The sequence below is a fragment of the Hippoglossus stenolepis genome, chromosome 21 (genome assembly GCF_022539355.2).
Source record: "Hippoglossus stenolepis isolate QCI-W04-F060 chromosome 21, HSTE1.2, whole genome shotgun sequence".
NCBI lineage: Eukaryota > Metazoa > Chordata > Actinopteri > Pleuronectiformes > Pleuronectidae > Hippoglossus > Hippoglossus stenolepis.
Window position 1 is genome coordinate 3,179,417 of NC_061503.1, and position 14,251 is coordinate 3,193,667.

The 14,251-nt window shown below is 42.4% G+C and overlaps 1 protein-coding gene across 4 annotated transcripts in view; it reads right to left on the minus strand.

Moving 5' to 3' along the window:
* Positions 1-14,251, minus strand: part of LOC118100624 (caskin-2) — a 52,635-nt gene that overhangs the window by 23,281 nt on the left and 15,103 nt on the right. For all 4 annotated transcript variants that reach the window (XM_047338339.1, XM_047338340.1, XM_047338341.1 and 1 more), the window contains exons 3-6: positions 8,549-8,600; positions 2,955-3,052; positions 675-820; positions 110-205 (exon numbers count right to left, since the gene is read on the minus strand). In XM_047338339.1, the coding sequence (XP_047194295.1) occupies positions 110-205; positions 675-820; positions 2,955-3,052; positions 8,549-8,600 (392 nt within the window). The remainder of the gene's footprint in view (positions 1-109; positions 206-674; positions 821-2,954; positions 3,053-8,548; positions 8,601-14,251) is intronic.

A 14,251-nucleotide genomic window follows, 5' to 3' on the forward strand; every position in this document is an offset into this window, starting at 1 on the left:
GTACAAAATGGCAAAAACGTACTTTTTAAATGAAATATCAACATTCATATATGTTATAAATGAATAACATATGCACACACACACAAACTTCTCACAAATGTTTTTATACCTTCAGTCTCCCAAACTCACAGGCCAGATCTAGAGGAGTCTTCTTCGCCTTGTTCGTCATGCAGGGGTTGGACTGATGCTGCAGCAACATCTCAGACTGAGAGTAAAAGGGAAAAAAAGAACAACATAAGTGACATCACGTCATGTATGTCACATGCCAATCTTCCCGACACATTGTGTGTGTGTTGATTTTTTTTTTTCGTCTTTGAACAGAAGTAAAGGAACACGATACCTCTAGTCCAGCCTGTGTCAGTATTGAGTTTGTAGTACTATGGAGGTCAGGGCTGGCTATGGCTTACATGTTGAGGTGTGTGTGAGTGTGTGAATATGTGCATCTTTCCATTAAGACATTCCAGGAGCCCAACAGATGAGGCTGGAAGAAAGGAATGTGTGTGTTCACAGCCTGTAGACCCTGGTGAAAAACCCGTGGCACTGCATTAATGGTATTACTGGTATTGTTGGTGGACAATACAGGCTGAGACACAAAGGGGCTAGATTTCAGTGAAATGTGAGGACTGCCAGTGCCTTGAAACTTTGCCTTTGGCTGCTGAGGTGTGTGCACTCACCACCTCATAATGTCCATACTGAGCGGAGAGATGTAACGGTATCTGTCCATCATGGGAAGAGGAGTTGACTGAAGCGTTGGCTCTTAGCAACAATAAGACAGAGTCGGCTTTACCCTGCCATGCTGCATAGTGGAGGGGACGCATGCCTAGAGACAGGAACAAGAGGATCCAATGAGATAGGAAAGAAAAGACAGTGAGATGTGCACTACTGATTTTAGATGTCAAAGTTAATTTACTAGTCACAGGGTGAGCAAGCCCGCCTGTGATAACAGTTGTCATATGTCCTCTGTAGCTCCGACAGCGCTTTGACCTGATGATGTCATATGAGATCACCAGGGCTATCAGGTTATCTTGGTTTAGGCTTTGATAGTACACATTTAAAAAAAAAAAAAAATCAGTCACAAAGTTGGGGCGTGAAGTTTGAAAGATGTCTCTGTCTACCAAGTAAACTAATACAAGAAGCTGTTAAAGTGAATGAATAATTTCCACGTCAGTCAGTCGACTGGGGTCCGCTATGGTCCTCAAGACATGAATGTCGTCATCCACCCATGTACACTATAGGGTACACACGGATCTCTATGCAGACGTCTGCGCACATCCCAGAATTTGTGACCAGGCTGGCTGTAAGCGTAGACTGTAAATGTGCCACGTACATTATATCCACCTACTGGAATGTGGGATCAGCTATGCATGCGTGCACCCCCATTTAAGAATTAATGGAACCATGCGCATGTACGTGTGACCAGACCGAGTACACAACTCTCAGCGGACATGGAATGCAGACAGTATGGTCAACCCTTTGAGCTGTATTGTGTAGGATCTAGTGTTTTTGAGGCTCAGTTCATACTAGACTACAAGTCAGGATATCTCTACCGCTGCACCTTAAATTTTGAGCATTAATTAAAAAAAATGTATTAAAACCAAGGAGATTGTGTTTTGACTCATGTCAGTTTGTTGTCTTTTAATTTGTCAACAGGATTACAGCAAAAGTAATGAAATGATTTGACACCAAACTATGTGGAGGGATGGGGCCTGGGCCAGAGACAAACCCATGATATTTTGGTGAGGATCCAGTTAGAGGGGCTCCAGGAACTGTATATCACTTTCCATAACACTGAAAGATTGACAGTTTCTACAATCTCTCAGGAAATAAAGTATGGATTTGATGTATGGCAATGTATGGTGTTAAGATGAGTGCATGCAGTCTGGGGCCGATCCAGATAATGATCCAGATCTGACAAACATGTGCAGGATTGTTCAGCCTTGACAGAGATATGCGCTCTACTGAGTGTCATTTCAGTTTACTTCCCCATCATCACCTAAATGTAATGCTAAACTGTTTGGACAAAAATGGAGCACTAGTGCACGGAGGAATAAGACAGAGATTTGCTTATGCACACAATGCATGCAGATAAAATACATTTATTGTTCGTTTTGGGCTTTTCCCATTGACGGAGAAAAATGTCACCTTCTTATTTCTATAGATAAAACCAGATCATTTTGAAACTCGCCATTTATTTGTTCCTCTAACTCTGAAAGTGAACAATGGAAGAGATAAATTGCTCACGTCAAAATGTCCCAACTAGCAAAAACTCTGAGGGTCTACATTTCATCTTGCTGCTCTGATTAATTACTACAGAGTCTGATAAATCTCCACACATCTCGCCATGTGAAGTAGTTAGTAAAGTTACAGTGGCCTCACTCATGAAATTACTGCTTTAGCTGTGGAATGTAGTGCCTCAGCTCTCCTTCCCTGAGGGGTTAATGTCGTATTTCATTTAAGTGTAATACTTTCCTCTGACATAAGCAATTTTTATTTTCATGGCGAGACTGCTGTGACAGGCTGCAGGAAACCTTCGAGTACGAAAATGTGACAAGTTGGCATGGAAGCGGTAAAATTAACATTAATAGAAAGGGTAACTATTTGAATCTATCGCTGACCTCACAGGCATCAGATATTGGGTTACGAGCCCTGTATGCTTCTTGTCTCGGCAGCTGAGATGCCACTCCTGCACAAATTCTACTAAATCTGTTCCACTTAAGGTCTTCAGATATTTGTCGCTGCACTGCTGTCAATGAATGGCAGGCAGACTTCAAAGCAAAACATATTTATTCATATGGGTCCAACTTATTTTCAGCTGAGAGTGTCAGAAAGCTATTGAGAAAGTTTCTGAGTTCATTTAACCTCAACTGACTTCTCAGCCATGAACTTTTTTTTTTCTAAGTTATGGGCTAGTCTGGGGACAGTGGCTCAGCTGGTAAACATCTGCCTCATTCTACCGTTGATGTCCTTGATGTCCACCGTGGCCTGGGCCTCCAGCAGCAGGGACAGCAGCTCCGTGGTTCCCGTCAGAGCGGCATGGTGCAGGGCGGAGAAGCTGTGGATGAGACGGAGGTAGAGACAGAGGGGGGAAAGACGTGAGAAAGAAGGGAAGGAAAGGAGTTGAGGGGGGTTATAAATCACACTTAAGACTTCAGAGAAGGATTTTAGAACTCAACACTGAGTTGATGTGAGTGTTTGTTTCCCTGTGTGTGTGTGTGTGTGTGTGTGTGTGTGTGTGTGTGTGTGTGTGTGTGTGTGTGTGTGTGTGTGTGTGTGTGTGTGTGTGTGTGTATTTGTGTGTGTGTGTGTAGTTCATCTAAGCGACAGAAATTAAATGTGCGTGTTCGTCTCCGGTTGTCTGTCAGATTGCAGCACATTCACATAGGGAGAAATTAAAGACATAAATTTTTGGCAACATGTTTTTCTTTCGCTTGGGGCGACACAGACAACGCGAGTGTTCAAGGGAAGGTTACCCTCCGAGGCAACACACGAGCAGAGCCAGAGCTAAAACACACTTCCCTCATGTCGGAAAACAAAATAATAACTAACGTAGAGGGGGGGCTTTGAGGTGAATTTGCACAGCCTCAGGCCCTGAGCTCCCGGGCACCAGTGGTGATAAACAGCTCGGCTACATTTGAGGAGATAATTTACTGTGATAGTCTCAGCACATTATGATACTTTCACTGGAAGCAGCACCGACAAACAAACAATCCATCATGCTGTATGTTTCAGTGAATTGTTGTAGCTCATGTTGAAATGTAAGGTATTGTGAAACTTGTCTCATTTAGGGTCGGATACCCAACTCTGCCCTTTTAAGGGGACCAACCAAATTATGTTGGTCCAGGTATATTACAGGTTCACTTTAAATTAAACAGTGTCACATTTGTGTTGGTTAAACTGTGGTTAAACAGCTGCAGTGTTCAAGCTGTAAAAGACAAAAGCCGGCCAGGGCAGCACGTCTGACCTGAGGAAACAGAGCATCCCCAGCTACGTTAGCAGGTCTGCAGCTAGTACCACAGAAGTTGAACCCTCCATGGACAATGAAACATTGATAAATTTGATCAATTAGACGGTTGGATACAATTATTGTTGGACATAACTGGGGCTTTTTTCCCACTGCATGGTTGATCGCTTAAAAACACTGAAATCCTCTTCACGCCCCGATAGCCTTCAATGAATAAAGTTGTGTGTCTGTGGCCCTCACAGGACTGTAACAAACACGACCAATCACTTCATCCTACCCGACCTGCCTACCTGTGCTCTCACTGCACATGACATGAGTCTTCAGCCAGAGACACATACCCCGTCTCGGAAAAGTCCGCTTCTAGCAGATGCTAGACAGTTCACGTTCATGTGTTTTGGGTGCATAGCTTTGACGAGAGGGCCGGTGGGAGGGGGTGAGATGTATCAGTTGCTCATTTTCAGGGTAGCCTGTTTGCTTTCCCAGGATCGCCAACCAACATCTTTACCTTTTGCACAATCAGCAAATGGCTGCGTCCAAAATTCCTTACCATGCTATTAAATACACTCAAACACTATGTGGGATTTTTTTATCACGTCTTAAACCTAAGTATGAAACCAATAGTACGTGAATAGCACAGTATTTATGGGGATATATAACAGAATGCACTGTGGTTGTGCAGACAACAACAACAAAAGACAAAATGTAAGTGTTACACCTATAGAGAGAGTATAGTAGTACAGCTGAATTCCTGGTACAGGTAACAGGTAAAGCTAATGAACTCTCTTTACTTCTACAGGCTCACAACATGGATTTAACTGCTGTTAAGAAATAAGTGACAGACGGTAAAGGGTGACATGTTGAGAGGTGAATAATACAGCTTTGTCATTGTGTTGCTTTTGGGCCAAGAAATAGGTAACTCTCAACAAAAAACATAAATGGACCTGTTTAAACCTGGTTTTAACATCTGTCTCAGGTGCTCTGATTGTAATTACAGGTGTGAACCCACACAAGACGCATTGAGACCGCATTTGAGATTCATTCACTCAGACCTTATTCTGAGGTGGTCTGGTTATATTTCTTCTTCTCTTTGTTTGAGATACATTATGTATCAACAGAGATTTTCATTGCATTTTCAATTTATTTCAAACAAACAAAAGACGTACCTGTCATAGTCAGACTGCTAAACACATAGCATTTGGTCTTTGCAAGCTGAAACAATGTAGCTGCATGTTTATTTGTGTATGGAGCAGAGAAGTGAAATTCGATCACAAGTGGTCATTTGAGACACATTCTAATGCCAGGTGTGAACAGGGGCCAATGTCACAGTTTTTCTGTGGGAAGTCAATCAATGATACCAAAGTGGTTTCCAGACTGAAGATGCTGGCTGTATTTGAATGAATATATGCAAACTCACCTTTTTCTGAGATTTAAATAAGAAGTTTAATAAAACTACAAGTACAGAGCTGGAACAGGAAATTGGTCTAGTTTACCCTAAAGACTGAGAGCAGGTCCAAACAGCAGGCCTGGTTCTTTCCTAAAACTACCAATTAATGATTATCTAAATCCACAGTTCTGTTCAGATCTGGATTTTTGAGCCAAATAGGGTCATAGCTTCCTTTTTTTTCTAATGTGTTTTTTTTGTGTGGGTGTTTTATGACGCCAGGTACTCCCAAAAACAGGTTTACTAAAGTGAACTCCCAGTGTGACGCAGTGTGATGCCAGGAAAGTTAGAAATTATGAAGATGTGTCTGTACCTTCATACAAAATCTAAGGGATCTCCAGACAGTCAGGTGGCTTATCTCATCAGTCGCATTGTTAAGGCCTCGATGCTCCTTAGCCACAAACACACCTCCATTTATCATTCTATCTCTTCTTCCAGCAGACCATACCTTATTCATATACTTAGTCAACTGTTACCACCACTGACTAAGACACGCACAGTCTGAATCTGTCTCTCAAGAATGATGTTGACTCAGTGACAAGTGACTGTTTGCTCACCTTCCCCTCTCCTCTAACCCCCCCTCCCACACCGATCTCATATATCACAGGTAAAACCCTCCTCTGTATCACTCTCTCTGTCTCCCCCTCACACACACACACACCCTCATGGATGGACATGTTTAATTTCAACACCCCTATTGTGTATCACCTCCCACACACTGCATTGACCCAACATGTAGACACACGCATCCGGCCTAAGTCAACACACGCACACACACATTGCACATATACACACACACATTGCACATTACACACACACACATAACACACACATTGCACACACACACACACACACACACACACACACACACACACACACACACACACACACACACACACACACACACACACACACACACACACACACACACACACACACACACACACACACACACACACCAGCTTGCATGGGGGATTCTGCATGCCTGATGGCCTACCTCAATAGGTTTTTAAAAAAGTTCAGAGACTGAACACCTTGAATTAAGATTCTCTTTGAAAAACATAAATAAAAAAATGTAAGATATCTATAAGAGGGCTCAGGAAGAGGCTGACACAAGAGTGGAAAATGTCAAAAAGTACCAGGGTCAGACCAACGATCCACTGGCCCAGGGCCACTAATAGTGTATGCAGGGCAGGTTTGATTGACTAATCACTGGTTAGCAAAGGGAACTTGACACAGCACACCTCCATGTGTTAAAGTAGTGTACACGAGTTTCTAGCGTCTAGCTCACTATCTAAATAGTTTGGAGGGTAGGTATCCCACGCAAGAATGGAAACCTTGACAGGCGTAGCAACAATAGGGGATGGACCTTGACACTGTCAACTGAAACCACTCCAGCTACCAGTGGTGAACTCCGAGTGTTGAGAGCTGGGCATTCAACTCATTGAAGTACTCCAAGCGATAAATATGTGAAGTTCATTGCTGCCTCTTGGGCATTCATTTCAGTCAGCATGAAAATGTGTTTGAACATGAATCTTGAAAAACCTAAGAGTTGCTTGCTAGCTAAGTTAAAAGCTACCATAGATTGGAGGCAACCTGTGGCAAATCAGTCCTGGTTATGAAGTCCTAACCAATGAGTGAGCCAGCTAATGCTTCCTCTGCCTAGTTGAGTACCATCAGCCTTTTTTTTTTTTGAGCCGTCACCTACTTGTCTATTAATTTTTGTCTTGCAGTTTGAGAGTTGTTATTTATAAATGCGGCCGAAAAAGTTCCCAGTTTACTTTTCAATGTTCCTTCCCCCAAAGGGACGCGACCGACTTTCTGTTCAAGAATCAGTGTTTCACTCACAGGAAGATAAATTAAACAGGCTATCACCTCTTTAAGTGCATACTTTTTGGGGGAAAAGTAAAATCCTGTCTGATTAATGCATCATTTCCACACTTTTTTACTTTATATGAACCTATTTATTTACCGAAACCGAGACTATTTTCAGATGCGTATCGTCTGTTTTGAGTCTTTTTATTTATTTGTTTATCCAATGAAAGAATAATCTGATTGAATGACTGTTTCCATGGTTTTAGGACAGTGACCTTTTCATTTCTGAAGAAAACGTGACTGAAAATGAAGATAAGATTAAAGGAGATTAATTATAAAATTTAAATTTGCAGACAATGATTATTAAAAGAAAGAGATTAAATTGAATACTTAAAATGCTCATTTGTTTGGCTTTCTCTGAATGAACTCCGGAAAATGCCCGCACAGTCAGGGACGGACTTTCTCCATATGAAGAACCCTGCAGGTGATTCTTTGGTCAGACGCATTCACAACAACAGGAAATCTGTGGAGTGTACAGGTGAGGGGTGGTGAAGCATGTAGGAGGCAGGATGTAACGTATTAATTCCACTGCTAAGGTCATTTGTTTTTGTTTACAGCACATCAACACACATGTCGACCTGTATTACCAAAAGCTCTCGAATAGTCTTTCCAAGTCTTCTTGGGCGTCTTCTACGTGTACAGCACCTCTTTTTCATCCTGAGATATTTGTGTGCTTTTTGTTTTTTCAGTTTTGCGTCTGTCGCGTCGCTCTTCCAATCACTCATGATGAATGCATGACTTTATGTGGAGTTTTTACCTGGGGGCTTGCAGGGGAAACTCCAGAGTATTACTGCAGCAACTGACTCAGACATTTGCGTCCTCACATGCAGATCTTCCGGATAATTTCACGAGTTCAGTGAATGTCTGAAAGCAGCTTCAGTTACAAGTTTCTTAAGAAGAAGGTGTTAAATGTGGAGAAGTTATGCTAAATTATTTACCGCAGAATAACGTGTCTCTCAAATTCTTATATTTGACAGGGTTGTTACACAAATTCTCGGCAAAGTCAATTTCCTGTAATTTACTACATTGATGATTACTCTGACGCACGATGTGTCAGTACATGTGTGAGTGTGACTTGCTTATGAGTCACGCTGTGGAGACTCCAGACGAACAGGAGACTGCCAGCCGAAGGTAGGGCATTGTTTTTTGTTTTCAATCTGCATGTCAATCAGGACGCAATGACTCTTGCATTGCATTCTTTTGACTCAGCCTCACGCTTATCTCACAAGCTGGGACACACATGAGCACATCCACAGGTACACTCCTCTTACCCGTCTGAGTCCTGGTAGTTGATGTTCAGCCTCTTGGTCGAGCCCAGCAACTCTGGAAAAAGACAGAGACGAAAAACGAGGGTGAGGGGATATGGTGACATATTTGTCTTTTCATGTGAGCTCTACAGAAATCCCTCAACCGCTGCAGGACACTGTGTGTTTTCTTTCCCAGTGTTTTTTTTTTTTTTCCATGTACTTCTCCCCGTCATCACTCCTTCATTCAAACAACCTGACAACCCCGACGGGATAGAAAGCTTTCCTCACCTCCTGCTGCCTCACACATCCTTCTCTCGATGCGTCTGACATCCTCGTGGCAGCTCAAAGATTCAAAAACAAATGATTGTGCCTTGCAGAAATGTACCATTCCGCCTCATTTACCCTGACATCTTAGATCTTTAGAACTGATAGTGACTGCCATGAAACACAAGCATGCCATGACAAAACACACACATTCATATATATGATATTTTTTCCTTTTTCCACAGCAGCACTTATAAATAGGCAGATACTGAACAAGTTGTTTTTCACTCACCGTGGAACAGACAGACTGCTACTTGTCCCATCACTTCCTCATGCATTCTCATCTCCAAAAGAGAAAATAATGTAGTCTCATCTCTTGTCTCTCACTAGTCCTGCTTCTACATACGTTGCCACATCAACCAAACTTTAAAAAAAAAAAGGTGGCTAATAAAATTCAATTCAATATTTTTCTGTCCCCAAATTTTTGAGACCACACTAACTTCCTTTTCTTTGTGCATAATCCTCTTTTCTCCAACTATCCAACTCTAGTCAAATCTGGCCATCATCCTAATGCCTCACTCGACCCTTAAATCCACATTTGAAATCATATCAAACCAGACTTCCAGACATCAAATGCAGCACATCTATCTCCATCTCACACGTTCATCTTCAGACCCTGAGGAGGACTGGAAACTCTCCACACTGCTAAATATGCTTGGGCGTCCCACATCGGAGATCGACTGTAAAGGCCCTACTGTGCACTGAGACCCACACAGGAACCAAACTGCCAATTCAGAGCCATTCATCACAGTCAATCTCCCTCACTGTTTTCTCCCACATAGGTGTGGAACATCACAGCAGTGTTCCAAGTATGTGTGTGTGTGTCTGTGTGTGTCTGTCTGTGTGTGTGTGTGTGTGGTGTGTGTGTGTAGGAGAGATTTGGCTGTACAATAGGTACAGTGAAGAAAATTTGGTACAAATGCAAATGAACTATTTATGCTTCTTGTTCCATTAGCGAAAGAGCCAAGCTAATCAGCTACCAAGCCTGAGAACTGACTGTTAGCGAGCTCGTTAGCTCAGAAAGCTTGATTTTCACTTTTATTGAATGAAATGGTGTAAAATGGAGCGCAAAATGCCCGGAAGTGGAAGAAAACAGAACAGCTGAGTAAATAGAGGGATCAGAATTCTTGCTGGTCATCGGGCTGCTTATTGTTTGGATTCCCCTAAATTGTTTTTTGCTTCTACCCAGAACTCGGATATAACTCTTTTACACCGAAACTAACGGGTAAAAGCAGTCACTGACGATCAGGGCCAGAGCCGATTAAAAGCCATGTCAACTGCAAAGTCATCTGACCCAGGAGTGAATGCTCCTTGCATCCATTCCCTTTGGAGACAAAAGACAAATGTTAGTGTGTGTTAGTGGCTTTTTGACCAGAGGACAAGGACAATTATTGTCCATAAGAATGATGGCCAAAGCTATGAAGCCTCACTCGATTAGTAATAAATCTGAATGATCTTGACAGAAAAATGGATTACGTAATTTCAAAAGGGAATGTTTAACAGCAGCAGCTGCAGAAAAAGGCTTCTTATGAAAAAGCAAACTCTTGTAATAAATATTCCATATAAAATGTGGAGAAGAATAAAAGAATATGAAGCAGTTTGCAAATTCATAGCACATAATTGGGTTCCCACTGGAGCCCCGATTAAATATTGAATTATGTTCTTTCTGGTTTATTGATGTTACTTTTCAGCTCACACTGGGTAAAAATACTCAGATTTTCAGTACATTTGGGGTTTTGTGCATTGAGACACACAGGACCCTGAGTAAAAGCACAAAGAAAGTTTTGACAGACTCCAAATAGATAAAAAAATATTATATTCAAGGAACTTTCTCCTGGAACTCAGTTAATGAAGAATGCATTCTCACTCATTACGATATCAATTTCCACTGGAGCCTCCCATGTCAGAAATGCAGAGATTCACGGCACTGCAGTGGCTTTTCGAGAAAATGTTCTACCAAATGGCAACATTAATGTGCACAACCTGGATAGAGCCATGCTTCATATTTGATGTTATCCCTTTGCAGCAGCGGAGTGAAGTTTACCAACAGGCCTGTGGTAGAGTTGTTGCAGCTTAAGACTCAAATACATAAAAACAAGAGCCTGAGGGCACAAAAAGCCACATTGATAATGAGACAGATAGAGGGGTTGGGCGTTGGGCTGCTTGCCAAAACGGGGTCTAAACAGTCCCAGTGGTATGGAGAGAACAGGGCCCTTTCAGGAGTTCTAGTTACAACATGAGCCGACATTCCTCACATAGCACACCCACCACGCTATCCTACTCGCTCGCTGTCTCTCCGGCTATGTGTCTACGAGACTGTCAACTACCTTTTCTCTGCTCGGCTTTCTGTTCCCTCCTTCCTGCTTCTGCACAAAAGTAGTAGGGGGGCTCCTTCTGACATCAGAACCAATTAAATTACCAGCATGGTGACTTTATGTGTGTGTCTGTGTGTTTGTGTGTGTGTTTGTATGTGTGTGTGCTCCCTCCCCTCAGCCCTTGGAGCCGGTGCAAACAGATGTGTAGTAAATCTCAAGCATTGTGTTTTCTTGCAGAGACAGAGAAATTATAGGCTCTGCTCGCTGCTGAAAGCTGACGTCTCCCTGCAAACAAAAATTATTGTTTGCTTAGAGTTGTCTGTTTGTAAGCCCTCTATTGTCTTCTATGGTTACAACAAACAAAGCGTTGCAACCTCGTGATGCCGTGTTTTGATAGCCTTATCAGATGCATATGCAACGCTCCTTACTACTGTTGTTGTGCTCCCGCTGCACCTTCGCATTAACAGCTGAGGCGTCCCGGACAGAGAAAAGGGATCTCGGGTCTTTGATGTGTAGAGCGTAGTTAACGGCGCACAAAAAGAAGTGGAATAAAGAGAGGAGGAGGAGAAGTCAGGGAGAGAGTACGATCTATTCCTCTATTGAGGCGAGATGAGAGGGATGCTTTTTAGTGTCAGGTGCACAAACAAAGAAAACATGCAAAGTACTGAAAACACGAGTGTGCAAACAGCCCCGAACCTCTTCAGAGGGAGAACAGCAAGCGATGGGAAAACCTGGGAATCGAACATAAAAAGTAAAAGACAACCCAAAAAAAAAAAAGACGGCTTGCTTTTGTTTTCGTCTCCAACAGGACTCCAGCTGGCAGGAAGAAGCATGGGTTGCTTTGGTTTGCTCGGCTACAAAACTCATTTTAAATTGTCTTTGATCGTGGTCCACACAAGCAAAGAACTGAAGGGGAAAATGCATAAAAATAAGAGGGAAAAGAAATCAAACCAAAATACATAGTGATCATCAGAGTTGTGTGCTTCTTTTGACTACAGGGAACACTGTCTACAATACACAATCAACTATTATTACCTTTCACCCCTGTCCATTTGCTGGTTCGTTTGTTTGTTTGTCGGCAGGATAACGCGAACAATGTTGAATAGATATTCACAAAACTTTGGTGGAAGGCCATAGGGCAAGAAAAAAACCATTACATTTTGGCACTGATCTGAACAAAAGGTTGAATCCAGTAAAAAAATTGCTTTCTTTAATATTGCGAGACTTGCTAGGAAATAACACAAAGATCACGATGAAAGAAATCTGGGGACTGATATCTATGAGTGTGTGCAATTTGGTGCACGCTAATTGAATTTTCTTGAACTTTGGGGCGTTGGCGGAGATATGTGTTCTACTGAGTGCCATCCTAGTTTTTTAGCTAATATATTACAAAAATGGATTAGTGCAACTCTAAAGATGCAATACTGGTGAGTGCAGCTGTCTCAGTTAAAAAGGGAGCACAGCAACAGTGGCTTAGGCTGAAGTAATGAGTGTATTTACATAAAAGTCTCGACTAATGCATCTTAAATGTTGCTCCCGTGTTCTACTGATGATAAATCAAGTGCAGCAGAGTGCAGCTTGCAGACATTTGCTATTTCTTTAGCTGCGTGAACATATCTGAAATGTTTGTCTCTCGGCTACTTGTCTTGCCGAGTTCCTTAGACATGCTGTTCTAAAAGTAGATCATGCAAGTATCAGGACTGGCTTCTGTACATCAATGTCTTTCAGGAAAAGAGAGAAAAGCCTTTGCACATCTGTTAATAGTAATAATATAAAAACATAAGACATAACAGTAGTAAGTTGCAGACTTTGGTCTTTGAATTTGTTTTAAATTTTCATTCTGTATCTGGAAAATATTCCTTGTAGTTTTTACCACAGGGAATCCAAACCCACTTCCACCCACACAGGCTTCTCATTAACAAAAGCAGAAAAGGACACTTGATTCGGTTGCGGCTTGGGACGAGCCCCCGCACCACAAAGGGCAGGCGGTAGCCGGCATACAAACGGCATACAAACGGCAGAGCCACGGCGGCCTGGAGCGAGACCAAAATACAGGGGAGGGAGGAAAGGGGGTAATTTAAGGTCATCATCTGTCTCTGCCGATAACTGGTTTGTGGTCAGGTGAGGACCTCATCAAGGGAAACACTTATCCAGGGAACACATCCATCTAACTACACTGATTACTGAGAGGGTAAACACAGCGCCTTAAACCAAACCACCAAGGCAGAGTGGGGACAGAGCTTTCCTCCAGCTGTCCCACAGAATTCCTAATAAGGCTCCAAAAACATAAGGAATGCACATGATTCTCCCTTCAACACCCTGTTGTTGTTTCTCACAACGTGGACAACAGTAACAAATGTTAATGTTAAATACAAATCATACAAAATGAAGGGAAGAATGAAAAAAACAACAAACAAGTTCATAATCCAGGAAGGCGTCCGCAACCTTAAATTAACTTTGAAATCCCAGCTGAGAGTGTCTCCCGCTTGGCTTCTGCAGCGCCGGCGTCCTTGGCAGGAGGTGAGGTGGTGACCAAATCCCTGTAGGAGTGTGCACAGCGCAGGCATGTGTATGGTTGTAAACAATGTGATCAGACGTGAAGTGTCACCAAGTTGGAGCCATCAGCCACCTCTTTACTGCAGATCCAAAATAAAAGTCCAGATCTAGCGTATCTACATGTAGATTCTTTGTCAGCACGTAAAGTCCCTATATGACGGATTATGCTACACAATGTACGTCTGAACAGGAAAGAACTTGTCAGTGTTAGAGTCTGGGACACTTACTACTCAGATCACGATATGGTTTCTGTATCTGTCAACAAGGATTAAGTGTATCTATAGTGTGTACATTAGCTATGAGGCTTGCTTGAATTTAAGGGGACTGTTGGACCATGGCGGAGGTAAGCCCTCTGCTGAGTGCCATTCTGATTTTGCAAAGCAAATGTTTAAACTGTCATAAAACACTAACTGAAGTTGAATTTGGGCGCTGTCTGTCAGAAATGCTTGGGAAAGGCATCTCATTGTCAAGTGTAATCATCTGTAATCCTGCTAGGTCATAGACTGATATGTAATGCATGTTAATGCAGATA